General features: G+C 46.1%; 1 protein-coding gene across 5 annotated transcripts in view; it reads left to right on the top strand.

The window, feature by feature from the left end:
- The window catches only part of LOC130355561 (cohesin subunit SA-2-like), a 192,291-nt gene that overhangs the window by 99,189 nt on the left and 76,463 nt on the right, over nucleotides 1-16,639 (top strand). For all 5 annotated transcript variants that reach the window (XR_008888580.1, XM_056555846.1, XM_056555844.1 and 2 more), the window contains 2 exons: nucleotides 8,727-8,931; nucleotides 9,567-9,718. Coding sequence is in view for 4 of the 5 variants with exons in the window: in XM_056555846.1 (XP_056411821.1) it covers nucleotides 8,727-8,931; nucleotides 9,567-9,718 (357 nt within the window). In the remaining variant the exon portion in view is untranslated. The remainder of the gene's footprint in view (nucleotides 1-8,726; nucleotides 8,932-9,566; nucleotides 9,719-16,639) is intronic.

Here is a 16,639-nt window from a genome sequence, read left to right as displayed (position 1 = left end):
ATCTTCGGATGTCAATCCAGGAGTATCCTTTCATCGTACTAAGCCAGCACCTCAAAGGTTCAGCTCTCACGCTGACTTTGACGACATTCTGGAATCCGCATGGAAACATCCAGACAAGAGATTCTCAGGAGTCAAGACAATTCAAGAGCGTTATCCATTTGACAAGGACTTTGTCGCTAAGGTGGCTTCCTCTCCCTCAGTGGATCCACCAATCTCCCGGATCTCTAAGGTGACTACACTGCCTCTGGCAGATGCCACAGCCTTCAAGGATCCCGCGGACAAGAAGGTGGAATCTTTAGCGAAGTTTGCTTCTGAAGCAGCTGGCTCTTCTATTCTTCCCATCTTCGCCTCTACATGGGTCTCCAAGGCCCTGTCGGAGTGGTGCCAACAGCTCCATCAGGATATCTTAGCAGGATCCTCCCCAGAGGACCTATCTGCTTTGGCTCTCCGATGCGCCAATGCTGGGGACTTTCTATGCACAGCTTCCATGCAGTCAGCCCGTTGTTCTGCCTTTGCTGTGGGTCACCTAGCAGCCCTCCGCCGATCTATGTGGCTAAAAGCTTGGAATGCGGACGCCGCTTCCAAAAGGTCTCTCACTGAGCTTCCCTTTACGGGCGGCCGTCTTTTTGGCAAACGCCTTGATGAGATTATCTCCGAGGCAACGGGAGGTAAGAGTTCCTTGTTACCTCAAAATAAGGCCCGCCCTACTTCCAAAAGGAAGTCCTTTTCCTTTCGGTCCTTTCGGACCTCTGGCCCCAATAAGGGGTCCGGACAGGCGCCCTCGTGGGACAAGAAGGCTCCCTCGTTCCGGCCACGCCCATCTTTGAAGTCGGACTCCAACCGCTCTGGCCGATTTGCGCCCAAATGGGGTACCACAAACCCACTTCTGCATGAAGTGAGGCCTCCACCCGCGGTTTCTTTGCGGGTGGGAGGTCGACTCTTGTTTTTCCGAGACATCTGGACCTCACACATTCAGGACTCTTGGGTAAGGGACGTGTGCGGTTACCGAATCGAATTCGCCTCCCTTCCGAGGGATCACTTTTTTTGATCCCGGGCCCCCCGGTCTCCTCCCCTGGCGAAGCAATCCGTGCAGCTCTCCAGTCTCTGCTTCTCCAGGGGGTGATCGTCCCCGTCCCTCCAGGGGAAAGTTTTCAGGGTTTCTATTCAAATTTCTTTGTGGTCCCCAAGAAGGATGGTTCTGTACGGCCAATCCTAGACCTCAAGCGTCTCAACCGTCATCTTCTCATTCGCCACTTCCGGATGGAATCTCTCCGGTCGGTGGTGGCGTCCCTGGAACAGGGGGAGTTCCTTTCATCGGTGGACATCAAAGATGCCTACCTCCATGTGCCAATATTTCCTGGCCATCGTCGGTACCACCGTTTTGCGGTTCCGGAGGGGCACTTTCAATTTGTTGCCCTCCCCTTCGGTCTAGCCACGGCTCCTCGGGTCTTTACACCAGTGATGGGCCTGTTAAGGTCGAAGGGGATCTTGGTGATGCCCTATCTGGATGACCTTCTCATCAAGGCTCCAACCAGAGATCAGACTCTGGAGAATCTGGACGTCACTCTCCACACTCTGACTCGCTTCGGGTGGCTGGTCAACCGGGACAAGTCAGACCTCCGGCCTACCCAGTCTCTAACCTTTCTGGAGCTTCGATTCGACGCGGCCTCTGCCCGAATTTGTCTTCCACCGGACAAACGTCTGGCGCTCCGGGAGGGGGTCCGCTCCCTGCGGACTCAGGTATCAGTCTCCATCCGCATTTGTATTGAAGTCCTGGTTTGGATGCTGGCAACTATGGAGGCCGTACTATTTGCCAAGTTTCATTACCGCCACCTCCAACTGGTGATTCTCTCTCGATGGAACAGATCTCCTCTGTCCCTCGATCGTCATATTGTTCTCCCCCCTCAGGGCCCGTCAGTCCCTGCTCCCTTCTTCTCCAAGGGCGGTCGTTTCTTCCCCTTCACTGGCAGGTTGTTACGACGGATGCCAGCCTGTCGGGCTGGGGCGGCGTGTTCAGGGATTGGACGGTTCAGGGACTCTGGTCTCCCCAGGAGACCCTTCTTCCGATAAACATATTGGAATTACAGGCGATTCTTCTTCATTGGGAGCCCACGTCTTCAGTTCCGTCCTGTCCGCGTTCAGTCGGACAACACCACGGCCGTGGCATACATAAATCGACAGGGCGGCACTCGCAGCTCGGCAGCCAGGGCCGAGGTAACCAAAATTCTCTCCTGGGCGGAGAGCAAGGTTCCGGCCATTTCGGCGATCCACATTTCGGGAGTGCTCAATTGGGAAGCGGACTTTCCCAGTCGGTCCTCCCCCGACCCCGGCGAGTGGTCTCTTCATCTGGAGGTCTTCACGCAGCTCTGCGACCTCTGGGGCATTCCGGACTTGGGCCTCTTCGCGTCCCGGCACAATAGGAAAATCCTTCCGTTTGTTTCCAAGTCCCGGGACCCTCAGGCTTTGGCCATGAACGCCCTAGTGATTCCTTGGGCGGGGTTCGCCCTACCTTATCTGTTTCCTCCTATTCCACTCCTTCCCAGGGTGCTGAGGAAACTCAGGGCAGAGGACGTCTCCGCCATTCTGGTAGCTCCAGATTGGCCCCCGAAGGTTGTGGTATGCCGACGTAGTCAGGCTCCTGGACGACGCTCCTCTGCGCCTTCTGCTCCGCCCGGATCTTCTCTCTCAGGGTTCTCTTTGCCACCCCAATTTACAGTCGCTGCATTTGACGGCGTGGCGGTTGAAACTGCAGTTTTGAGGGCCCGGGGGTTCTCTTCCCAAGTCATTCGCACCATGCTCATGGCTCGTAAGCCCTCCTCCGCAAGAATTTACCACCGTACTTGGCGGTCTTATTTTCGTTGGTGTGAAGCTCAGGACTTCTCCCCGGTGACCTTCTCTGTTCCCCGTCTTCTCTCCTTTTTGCAATCGGGGTTGGACCTGGGGTGGTCTCTCAGTTCCCTTAAAGGTCAGGTTTCGGCCATTACTGTTCTCTTCCAGCAGCCCCTGGCTTCTAATCCTCATGTCCGGACCTTCCTGCAAGGAGTGGCGCATGCTGTTCCTCCTTATCGGTCCCCCTCTCCTCCTTGGGACTTGAATTTGGTTCTGAGTGCCCTCCAGGGTGCACCCTTTGAGCCCCTTAGAGAGGTGTCTCTCCGCCTCCTTTCTTGGAAAGTGGCATTTCTTGTGGCTATCACCTCCATCCGGAGGGTGTCTGAATTGGCAGCTCTTTCCTGCCGTTCTCCGTTTCTAGTGATACACCAGGATAAGGTCGTTCTCCGGCCAGACCCTTCCTTTTTTCCTAAGGTGGTCTCGGCCTTTCATCTCAATGAGGACATTGTCCTCCCGTCCTTTTGCCTGGCTCCTTCTCATCCTAAGGAGCACTTACTACACAAGCTGGACGAAGTTCAGCCTGTTCGGTCTTATCTCTCCATCACTTCTTCGTTTCGTCAGTGTGATTCCTTTTTTGTCCTTACGGAAGGTCGTCGCAAGGGACAACCTGCTTCCAAGGCCACCATTTCTAGGTGGATTTGGTCCGCCATTTCGGAAGCCTATCGCTGTAAGGGGAAGAATCCTCCTTTCCGGGTTGTGGCTCATTCCACACGTTCTGTTGGGGCATCCTGGGCTCTCCAGAATAGAGCCTCGGCCTCGCAGATTTGCAAGGCGGCTACCTGGTCGTCTTTGCACACTTTCTCAAGGTTTTACCGGGTTCATACTTTCGCATCGGCTGATGCTAGTCTGGGGCGTAAAGTGTTGCTGGCGGCAGTGGACCGGCCGTCTGCCTGATTACTTATCTGCCCACCCAAGGGACGGCTTTGGTACGCCCCACGGTCTGTGTCCCCCAATGGAGCCGATAGAGAAAAGGAGATTTTTTAACACTTACCGTAAAATCTCTTTCTCAAAGGATCTATTGGGGGACACAGCTCCCGCCCTTTTTGGGTTTTTCCTTTGGTTCTCTGTCCGAGGGTGTGTTCAGTTATGTTTTTTCTTCTGGTTCTCGGACAGTTTGGGGTTGCTCTGGGACTTAAACTGACTAGCTCAGAGCCTGAAGGCGGGTATATCCTGCTGGGAGGAGCTGCCTTTTTTTATTACCATAGTGTCACACCACCTAGAGACAGCAAGATACACCCACGGTTTGTGTCCCCCAATGGATCATTCGAGAAAGAGATTTTATGGTAAGTGTTAAAAAAAATCTCCTTTTTTCCCCAAATTTACCATTTTTACAAGAGGTAATAGGAGAAAATGCTCCCTAAAATTTGTAACCCCATTTCTTCTGAGTATGGAAATGCCCCATATGTGGACGTCAAGTGCACTGCTGGCGCATTACAATGCCCATATTTATGTCAGAACCGCTTTAACAATCAGCCACCCCTGTGCAAATCACCTCAAATTTACATGGCACTCTAACTCCTGAGCCTTGTTGTACGCCTGCAGAGCATTTTATGTCCACATATGGGGTATTTCCGTACTCAGGAGAAATTGCGTTACAAATTTGGGGGGTCTTTTTTTTCCCTTTTACCTTTTGTGAAAATAAAAAGTATGGGCCAACACCAGCAAGTTAGTGTAAAAAAAATATTTTTTTTACAATAACATGCTGGAGTAGGCCCTATCTTTACCTTTTCATGAGGGGTAAAATGAGAAAAAGCCCACCAAAATTTGTTAGGCAATTTCTCCCGAGTACAGAAATACCCCATATGTGGCCCTAAACTGCCTTGAAATACGACAGGGCTCCAAAGTGATAGAGCGCAATGCGTATTTGAGGGTTAAATTAGGGATTTGCATAGGGGTATTCTATGCCAGTGATTCCCAAACAGGGTGCCTCCAGCTGTTGCAAAACTCCCAGCATGCCTGGACAGTGAATGGCTGTCCGGCAATACTGGGAGTTGTTGTTGTGCAACAGCTGGAGGCTCCATTTTGGAAACAGTGCCATACCTGATGTTTTTCATTTTTATTGGGGGCGGGGGGGACACTGTGTAGGGGTATGTGTATATTTAGTGTTATACTTTTTATGTTTTTATGGTGGGGGTTCACAGTGAGTTTCCTGCTGGGAGTTTGAGCTGCAGCGGAGAATTTGCTGTACAGGGTACATTCACATGGTGGGGGGGCATGGCAAACCTTTGGCTGTCCGTGCATGCTTGGGGTTGTAGTTATGCAACAGCTGGAGGCACACTGGTTGCAAAACACTGAGAGTTTGTTACTTGCCTCCTGCTGTTGCAAAACTACAACTCTCAACATGCATGGTATGTTAGTTATCGTTTTGCAACAGCTGGAGGCACACGAGTTGGGAAACACTGAGTTAGGAAACAGACAATGGGCATGCCGAAGGGCATGCTGCGAGTTGTAGTTTTGCAACAACTGGAGGAGAACAGTTTGGAGACCACTGTGTAGTGGTGTTCAAACTGTAGCCCTCTAGATGTTGCAAAACTTCAACTCCAAGCATGCCCATGCAGCCCATGCATGCTGGGATTTGTAGTTCGGCAACATCTGAAGGGCCAGATGTTACAGAACTACAACTCCCAGCATGCCTGGACTGTCTGGGCATGCTGAGATTTTGCACCATCTGGAAGTGCACAGATTGGAGACCACTGCACAGTGGTCTCCAAACTGTGGCCCTCCAGATGTTGCAAAACTACAACTCCCAGCATGCCCGGACAGCCAAAGGCTGTCTGGGCATGCTGGGAGTTGTAGTTTTGAAACTCCTAGAAGCAGCAGTGAAGATCACTTTACAGTAATCTTCACTGCTGCCTCTGATGAGGATGCCGCCACTGCCGCCGCCACTTGTGCCTGCCGCTGATCCCCGGTCCCCACTGCCTCGCTGGTCACAGGTACGTGCCATGGCCATGGCCATGGGCTGAGACACTATGATTGGACCAATCACAGGGATTGCTGACCAGGACCATCCACAGATGGTCCTGGGGCGGTTGCAGAAGTTGTCCCAGGCTGGTAACAGCAGGATTTCTGCCTCCCATCGCCGGGTCAACTGAATGACTTATATAAACTAGGGATCGACCGATATCGGTTTTTTAGGGCCGATACCGATAATTGGTGCAGGTTAGGGCCGATAGCCGATAACTTATACCGATATTCCGGTATAAGTTATCGGCTATTTAACCCCCTACGACACCGCTGCAGATCATTGATTTAAAGCGGGCGCTTTAAATCAATGATCTGCTGTGGCTTTTGCGGGGCCTAGACCGCCGCCGCCACCACCCGATTCCCCATAAGGCTAAGTCTCCATTTGTTGGGTTTTTTCGGCAAAACGCCAAGAAAAACGCCAATTCTGCCGCATGGCGTTTTTTGGGCCAAAAAAACGCTGCGGCCAGATGTTAGCTGTAAATCAATGAGAAATAGCAAATTTTGAATTCCACTTGGCGTTTTTTAACTTTGGAGGTTTTTTAATCCTTTTGGCGTTTATTCACTTTTTCTGCGTTTTTTCCAGCTCCTTGGCATTTTGAAAAAAACGCTGTATGTTGCTCAAACCGCCATTTTTCCGCAAAATCGTTGTGTTTTACTCCAATAGAAGTCTATGGGAGTGAGAAAACGCCAAGAAAAATTATATGTGGGGTTTAACTTTGTTGTTTTTGCAGGCGGTTTTTAATCTTTTTTGGACTTTAGCAATCCAAAAAAATGATGGAGATACCTGTTTCGAATAAAATTTCGTAGGGTACCATTAAAAAAATAAATAAATAAAAAGATACAGTACTGAAGGAAAACATTTTATCTAACAAAATTTATATTTTTTTTTTATAAAAAACATTTTATAACTTTTTAAACAGGGATCAATTTATGTGTGCGGGGAAATAAAAATGTAGCCGACAATTATAAAAATGTATTGTGTGTGTGTTTTTCACTTTTTAGGCTTTATTTTTTACATTTTTTAATTAGTACTACTACTCCCAGCATGGAACACACTGTTCCATGATGGGAGTAGTAGTACCTGTACTAATAGACAGATCGCCCATTGCGATTCTCCTGTATAATATATAGATGCGGCCGGCCGCTCTTCTATGGTCCCCTGCCCTGACGTATATTTACACTTATTCATATTTCCCGCAGAGCTGTGATTGGCCAGATGGTTCCAGCCAATCACAGCTCTCTGTGAGAAATAGGAACATGTGTATATATACGGCCGTGCAGAGGACCATAGAAGAGCGCCGTCCGCGTCCATACATTATACAGGAGGATCACAGCGGGTGTCAGGAAGAGTGACATCCGCCGTGATCTTTCCATAACTGCAGCTACTACTACTGCCAACAAGGAGCACACTCTGCCTCATGCATGCTGGGAGCTGTAGTACCTGCATTAATAGACAGATCGCATCGGGTGTCAGAAGTTACACTCGCTGCGATCTGTCTATTAATGCCGGTACATCTCCCAGCATGGAGCAGAGTGTGCTCCATGTTGGGAGTAGTAGTACTTGCAGATAAGAACAGATCGCAGCGGGTATCACTACTGACACCCGCTGTGATCGTCCTGTCTATAGTAGAGATAGAGCGGCTGTATACATCGCTCGCATCCCTGCTCTGCACTATACTCCGGCCGGCCACTCATTCATTCATCTTTTCCTCAGAGCTGTGATTGGCTGCAACCATCCGGCCAATCACAGCTCTGGGCGGAAAATATGAATGAGTGATATGCATTTCTATTGACATCACTGGCCGGAGTATAGTGCGGAGAGGCGAGCGCTGTATAGACCCGCTCGCTTCTCTGCTATATTATGGATGATCGCATCGGGTGTCAGGACTGACACCGGGGGCGATATGTCTATAGTACAGGTACTACCACTCCCATCATGGAACAGTCTGTTCCATGCTGGGAGTAGTAGTACTACATAGAAAATGTTAAGAATTGAGAAAAAAAAGTGAAACACACACACTTTATTAAAAAATAATAAAGATTGGGTTATAAAATATATACATTGCGTTTAATAAAAAAATTTCCATCACTGCTGCATCCTTTTTTTTCTTTTGGTACTCAACAAATTTTGGGTACCAAAAAAAACGCCAAGGTGCAATTTCCACATAAATGAAAAAAACGCCAGAAAAAACGCATGATGAGGTAGATTGCACTGGCGATTTTTCAGGAGTTTTTCTTTAATCCCTAAAAACGCAGGACAAAAAAACAAGTGGAGACTTAGCCTAAGGGATATACTGAATTACATGATTAGGGTTACAGGAGCTTTCCTGGAGAATAGTATTACGTATGGTGTTATACCCTGTGTATTTCCATTGATCCGAGAATAAAGAGTTCCTGAAATACTTCATATACCGCGCTGGATATTCTTTCCTGTATATCTACTTGTGCTTGTGGGCAGATCAAATAATTCTGTCTCTACTGTGCAGAGCCTTTTCGCCATTTTTGTATGTGTGTATGCCCTCACTTAACCACTGCTTCCAAAACTTTTAAACAGCCTATCTGAACAATCAAGAAGGCGGAGAGTTCATGGAAATTAATTATATTTCACAAAGAGATACACTTCCCAAGTGTAGCTTTTAATAGGGAAGCACACTTATGTCCTCTTGTTGCAAAACCTAGTGTCTAATCAGATCTCACCTGTAATTATTTACATCTCTGCCTGAGATGTCATTGCATGGCAAGTGTTGCAGCAATATGACATTTCTATCTGGGTGCATTACTTTTATTTTTGTTAGTGAGTGTACAGCTAAGGTAAGATACAGAAACATAACAGTTCCTTTTATATCTGATTAAAATTACTCCATCTCTTACAGGACTCGGAAGATTATCCTCTGGTCAGGCCAGGAATTTATTGGAAAAAATTTAGGTCAAACTTCTGTGAATTTTCAGCTGTGCTGGTTCAGCACTGTCAGTACAATGTCATATATGATGGGTATCTGCTAAATACCATTATTTCCTTGCTTCTGGGGCTCTCAGACTCCTGTGTTAGAGCTTTTCGACACACCAGTACATTGTCTGGTAGGTTTGTAATGTAAAGCTTTTTGTAACCCTAATAGAGTTACATAGTTGTTGGTGCATTAGTGTTCATAGTTGTGTGTGTATTATATATCCAGTGCTCACCAGTACGTTAATCAATGCAAAAATAAAAAATCTTAAAAGGATATTCTTCAGGAGTCAACTTATCTTTTATCCACATGTCTTTATGGGTGGTGCCCAGAGTGCTCCGAGGACAGGTGAGTTGCTGGGGCACATACAGAAATAGGGGATAAGTTGACTTTCTCTGAGTACCCCTTTAAAATTTGTTTTCAAACATTTCTCTGAACAGAAAAATGGGAAAGAACCACAGCTTCAGCAAGCATGCCAAATTATTGTCAAATAACTACTGTCTAGTAGTAGAAAAATGGTGTAGCCCATATTGTATAATTGTCTTTTGTAATTTCCTTTGGTCGTTTGACATTTTGTGGAACTTCACTGCATTGTGCTGTCTAAGGCTGCTGTTATGACCTTTGTGTAGTATCATTTACATGGGAAACTAGCCATTGCTTTAGCTAGAGAATCTGGAATATTTAAAAAAAACAACAACTTCATATTAAGAAAATTCTAGAGATTGTATTTTATTTGTTTTTTATTATTAGTTTGCTTATTTTCTACAGCTGTTAAATTGTTGACTGCACTTATAAGAGTTATCCTAAACCTGGATATCAATATAGACAACTCAGACAGATTGTATGAGGTAGAGAAAAAACGAGGTGATCTTAAAAGGATAAACCCAAGGCTTGAGCAGGTCGACAAAAAGAGAAAAAAGGTATGATATCTCAACCACATAATGCACAATATCTTAACCACATAAGGGGGCATTTATCATTGTAGGTGTAATTGAAGCATTTTTCTACACCTTTTTTTGTGTGCTGGTAATGTGTAGGAGCACCAAATTCATTAAATATTCGCAGAGCATTTGATATATTTTGTGCAGTACACATTTTCGGAAATTTCACTCTTCACATATACCAAAAGGCTAAGCTAAGTCTAGGCTGGTGTAGTTTTGAGACTTTTTTGTGGTTTTTGCGACGTTTAAAAAAAAAAAAAGTTGCATTGTTAAATGCATTACCACTGCATAAAATTAACCTTAACATCTGGTCTGTACACACTTTAAAAAAAAAAAAAAAAGTGTAAACCAAAAAATCACAAAAAATTGTCTGAGGTGCAGGGCTGCGCCAAATGTGAGACAAATCTACACACAAAAACATCTCTAAAGACAATGATAAATACCCCCAATATATCTGAGACTTTTCCTGAGACTAATGCGATCAAGATTTGCCTGAAGTCCTATGTGAGTGTATACTGCTTCTGGCAAATCTGTCTCTTGATCACGTTAGTCTAAAGTCTCTGGCTATGCAGTTGTCTTAAATGTGATGCGGGGACCATCATTGGAGGTACGCTTTAAATGTATTTCCTGCAGACAGTTTCTTTAAAGACTATGGACACATAGGGGTAGATTTATCATTGCTTTTAGAGCATTTTATTTGTCTATGTTTTGTCGCAGTTCAGACGCAAGCAGCATATTTAGCGACTTTTACTGCATCTTTTGAAATAGACGGTTTCACTCTTTTTGCCTTCCCGTAGAACTTTTTCTTTTTGACCATGCAGTCGAAAGTTGCTATTTTGTGCACAAAGGTACTTTTTTATGCGCAAAGCTACACCACCTACCAGTAGGCGTGAAAATCACTTCTACCTTCCGCAATTCAACCTTTAACCTCTTGTGGACAACAGTGTCCCACTCCCCTTCTATGACACGTGCTCAGGAGCTGAGCGCAGGTCATAGCTAAGTGGTCCTGGCGGCTATAATGCCAGACATCACCGATCACTGTGATGCCCGGCTTTAACCCCTTAGACACCACAATCAGATTTGATTCTACCGTCTAAAATGCAAGTAAAAATGTCACGGCGGCTCTGTGAAAATAAGTAAAAACACCTGACCTGCCAAATTCAGGACCCAGGAAAGTGTCTACTTCCCTCCCTCACAAGCGTCTAGAAAAAGTGTATGTGGTAGAGCTTTTCCCACCACAGCAGAGCTGCACAAAATTCATCATCCTTCTGCACCTTCTTGATAAATAAGATGCACGCTAGCCAAACCCACCACCCAAATAAACATGGGAAAATAGCTCTACCATAGACATTCTTTGATATGGGCCATCATTTTTTATTTTTTTTGCTTGTTCCATTGTATGTTTTTTTCCTCAATTGTTTTGTAATAAAATGTCCCATTGTTTAAAGGGGTACTCCGGTGGAAAACTTTTTTTTTTAAATCAACTGGTGCCAGAAAGTTAAACAGATTTATAAATTACTTCTGTTAAAAAATCTTAATCCTTCCGGTACTTATTAGCTGCTGAATACTACAGAGGAAATTCTTTTCTTTTTGGGACAGTGCTCTATGCTGAAATCAGGAGCACAGTGCTCTCTGCTGACATCTCTGTCCATTTTAGGAACTGTCCAGAGCAGCATATGTTTTCTATGGGGATTTTCTCCTACTCTGGACAGTTCTTTAAATGGACAGAGATGTCAGCAGAGAGCACAGTGCCCGTCATGTCAGCAGAGAGCTCTGTGTTCCAAAAATAATTTCCTCTGTAGTATTCAGCAGCTAATAAGTACTGGAAGGATTAAGATTTTTTAATAGAAGTAATTTACAAATCTGTTCTGGCATCAGTTAATTTAAAAAAAAAAAAGTTTTCCACTGGAATACCCCTTTAATGTTGTCTGACGTTTTACTAGTTCCTTTCTCCAGAGTCCATCAGAGAAGCCCTCTGATGGGTTAGACACCATTCCTGTCTCTTCTCAAGAATATGCATCTTCTGTAAAATGCAATCAATGGTGGACCCAAAAAAGCTTGCCCGGATGAGTCCCTGTCCGTTACCTAACAAAGTGAATCAAATCTAATAATTGTCTCTCTTTTCCCCAATGGTGCAGAGCCATTCCCCAATGGAGCAGGATGTGCAGTACATAATATTATTGAGTTAATTTGTGACTACCCACTGTTCTCATCCAACACCAACAATCATTGTTGTACAAACAATAAAAGTATTTTTGATAACCCCCTTTTTTTAAATATTTATTTATTGGTTTTCAAATAACAATTAACAACATACCAATTCAAACATCCCCCAGAGGATCACCCCACCTCCCTGCCAACACCAAAATGTTGTGGTCAACGAGACAGGGTGCAGGAATATTCATTAGGAGCAATCTACCTTCCAAAGACCGTATATATCATTAAGATTAGGAGGGCACGGAGTATCCCTGGAGAGAACAACCAACACCAGTAAGACTGCAACACAAAGGCAAACATACACGCACATACCAGAACACATCCTAGGAGCTCACCCCTCATTCCTGCAACTACTTTAAGACTGGGAGGCCCCACGAACCGTAGGATCCGTAGAGACATCCAACAACATCCACAGCACCCACACTTTATCAAATTTCTTGGGGCACTTACGACTCACCTAAAGAGCATGGTAGAGAGAAACATATTTATTTACCAAGGCAATCCATCTGGAAATTGGAGGAGAGGACACATCCTTTCAGGCCATTGCTATGACTTTACGTGCACAAAATAGGAGAAAACGAATTAAAATTTGCCTATAAGAGCCCGGCACCAAACCATTGATGACTCCCAACAAACATACCTCAGGTGATAGAACAAAGGGAAATTCCAGATGATCAGACACGAATTGTATCACATCTCTATAGAAAGGCACGACACAGGAGCAATTCCATACCGCATGCAAAAGAGTGCCTCTCTCTCTCCCACACCTGAAACATACATCATTCCCCGAGACCCCAATACGATGCAGTCTAGTGGGAGTATAATATAGGCGGAGAATAAGCCTGGATTGAATGAGCATGTCACGATAATACGTATTAATCACTTCCTTCCACTTCTCCTCCAAGAGACTAGGAATATCTTCTACCCATTTGAAATACACAATAGCAAATTAATCTGGACCCACCAACTTCAACAAAGCAGACACCTGAGTAAGAGGCCTAGACAGGTTGGCGGTTCCCAGGAGCAACTCCAAGTCATTAAATACAGGGGTAACTTCCAGGGAGCCAAACTGGGCAGAGACCGCATGTCTCAACTGAAGATACCTGTAATGGGCATCCTGAGGGACATTCAAATGGCTTCTCATGTCAGCAAATGAAGGAAAGACACAGTCATCTCCAAACAAGTGCATAGCAAATTTAACTCAATGGGGACTCCAAAGCCCGGTCACCTCCAACTCCCTCAGGGAGAAATTACTGGTTCAGGAAAGTGCCCGGAAACCACCAACCAGACCGCAGCCACTGTCATAACCCCTTAAGGACGCAGGGTTTTTCAGTTTTTGCACTTTCGTTTTTTCCTCCTTACCTTTTAAAAAACATAACCCTTTCAATTTCCCACCTAAAAGTCCATATTATGGCTTATTTTTTGCGTCACCAATTCTACTTTGCAGTGACATTACTCATTTTACCCAAAAATTCACGGCGATACGGGAAAAAAAATAATTGTGCGACAAAATCGAAGAAAAAACGCCATTTTGTAACTTTTGGGGGCTTCCGTTTCTACGCAGTGCATATTTCGGTAAAAATGAAACCTTATCATTATTTTGTAGGTCCATACGCTTAAAATGGTACCCTACTTATATAGGTTTCATTTTGTTGTACTTCTGGAAAAAATCATAACTACATGCAGGAAAATTTATACGTTTAAAAATGTCCTCTTCTGACCCCTATAACTTATTTTTATTTTTCCACGTACAGGGCTCATTTTTTTGCGCCGTGATCTGAAGTTTTTATCGGTACCATTTTTGTTTTGATCAGACTTTTTGATCACTTTATAGTCATTTTTTAATGGTATAAAAAAGTGACCAAAAATACGCTTTTTTGGGCTTTGGATTTTTTTTTTACATGTACGCCATTGACCGTGCGGTTTAATTAACGATATATTTTTATTAGAGGTGCACCGAAATGGAAATTTCAGAACCGAAACGAAACCAAAATAAAAAAAAATGTCCGGCCGAAACCGATACCGAAACCGAAAAATGCAGTGGTAAAATGCAGTGCTCCGCTCATTAGATTAGATTCACCCACATTAGATTGCCAGCTCCCCCACATTAGGTCGGGAGTTCCCCCACATTAATAGGCAGCTTCCCCACAATAGTAGGCAGCTCCCCCACAATAGTAGGCAGCTCCCCCACAATAGGTCAGCATTTCCCCCACAATAGTAGGCAGTTCCCCCACAATATTAGGCAGCTCCCCCCAACAATATTAGGCAGCTCCCCCCACAATATTAGGCAGCTCCCCCCAACAATATTAGGCAGCTCCCCCCCACATTTGTAGGCAGCTCCCCCCCACATTAGGTCAGAAGTTCCCCCACAATAGTAGGCAGGTTCCCCCACAATATTAGGCAGCTCCCCCATAACAATATTAGGCAGCTCCCCCCACATTTGTAGGCAGCTCCCCCCCCACAATATTAGGCAGCTCCCCCCCAACAATATTAGGCAGCTCCCCCCAACAATATTAGGCAGCTCCCCCCACATTTGTAGGCAGCTGCCCCCCAACAATATTAGGCAGCTCCCCCCACAATATTAGGCAGCTCCCCCCACATTTGAAGGCAGCTCCCCCCCCCCCCACATTAGGTCAGCAGTTCCCCCACAACCCACAGACATACAGCTTCCAACCATATGCAGTGTATGGCTGGAGGCTGTATGTCTGTACTGCTGCCCCCACAGTGTTCCGGTCACCGCTCCTCCGGCCCGGGGTCACATCTACTGCTATGGCCTATGGACCATAGCAGTAGGTGCCGGGACCGGAGGAGCGGTGACCGGAACACTGGAGAAGATGACGCGGTCACTTACCAGGCCCCGGCCAGCGCGTGCTCTCCTGCGACGATCCTGTGGTCCTCCTGCGTCTCTATGGTTGCAAGGCACGGGACGTCAGTGACGTCCCGTGCGTACGACCATAGAGGCGGAGAAGCGAGGGACCGAAGGAGGATCGCAGGAGGACGCCGTGGAATGGTGAGTGACCGGCGGACATTCTTATGTCCGGAAAAGATTTTTCGGGACACAGGGATGTCCGGGATAGGAATACTTCTTTTTATGTGCCCGTGCCGGCTCCCGTGTGTGGCTGCAGGCGGGGGCCGACCAGAGCATATAAAAACTAATATACTGTATACTAAAAACCAGGGGGCCTCCAGCTGTTGTGAAACTACAACTCCCAGCATGCCCGGACAGACTTTGCCGGTCCGGGCATGCTGGGAGTTGTAGTTTCACAACAGCTGGAGGCCCCCTGGTTTTTAGTATACAGTATTAGGTTTTATATGCTCTGGTCGGCCCCCGCCTGCAGCCTCACACGGGAGCCGGCCCGGGCACATAAAAAGAAGTATTCCTATCCCGGAGAGCGCGCCCCCCCCAGATGTTGCGGCCGCCCCCCCCTGCACCGCCCACGAGTGCCTCTGCCACTGGCAGTGTTTGTAACTTGTGCTGTGGGCGGGCAGGGGAGGTGGGTCATTATCGGCACATTTTTAGTTGTTTCGGCATTTCCCCGAAACAGCTATTTTCGGACGATATGTATCGGCCGCCGATATATCGGTGCATCCCTAATTTTTATAGTTCGGACATTTATGCACGCGGCGATACCAATATTTTTTATTTATATTTTTATTTACACTTTTATTTTTTTTATGGGAAAAGGGGGGTGATTGAAACTTTATTAGGGAAGGGGTTAAATGACCTTTATTAACACTTTTTTTTTACTTTTATTTTGCAGATTTATAGCTCCCATAGGGACTTATAACTCTGCACACACTGATCTCTCATGCTGATCACTGGCGTGTATTAATACGCCTGTGATCAGTGTTATCGGCGCTTGACTGCTCCTGCCTGGATCTCGGGCACGGAGCAGTCATTCGTCGATCGGACAACGAGGCGCGATTTCACCGCGGCTGTCCCGAACAGCCCGACTGAGCAGCCGGGATACTTTCACTTTCACTTCAGACGTGGTGATCGCCGCGTTTGAAGGTTTAATACAGGGCATCACCGCTATCGGTGATGTCCTGTATCAGCCGCGGGTCCCGGCCGTTCGGCATATCGCGGGAGCCAGTGGAGGATGTAAATATACGTCCTTCGTCGTTAAGGGGTTAATTTTGTCGTACTTCTGGAAAAAATCATAACTATATGCAGGAAAATTGATACGTTTAAAAATGTCCTCTTCTGACCCCTATAACTTTTTTTATTTTTCCACGTACAGGGTGGTATGAGGGCTCATTTTTTGCGCCGTGACCTGAAGTTTTTATCGGTACCATTCTTGTTTTGATCTGACTATTTTTTATCACTTTTTATTCATTTTTTAATGGTATAAAAAGTGACCAAAAATATGCTTTTTTGGACTTTGGATTTTTTTTATGTGTACCCCATTGACCGTGCGGTTTAATTAACAATATATTTTTATAGTTTGGACATTTACGCACGTGGCGATACCACATACCGTATTTATCGGCGTATAACACGCACTTTTTAGGCTAAAATTTTTAGCCTAAAGTCTGTGTGCGTGTTATACGCCGATACACCCCCAGGAAAGGCAGGGGGAGAGAGGCCGTCGCTGCCCGCTTCTCTCCCCCTGCCTTTCCTGGGGTCTAGAGCGCTGCTGTCGGCCCTTCTCACCCCCTGGTTATCGGCGCCGCTGCCCGTTC

Source organism: Hyla sarda, chromosome 2, assembly GCF_029499605.1.
Source record: "Hyla sarda isolate aHylSar1 chromosome 2, aHylSar1.hap1, whole genome shotgun sequence".
In the NCBI taxonomy this organism is placed as follows: Eukaryota; Metazoa; Chordata; class Amphibia; order Anura; family Hylidae; genus Hyla; species Hyla sarda.
This window is presented reverse-complemented; position numbering and strand designations above follow the sequence as displayed.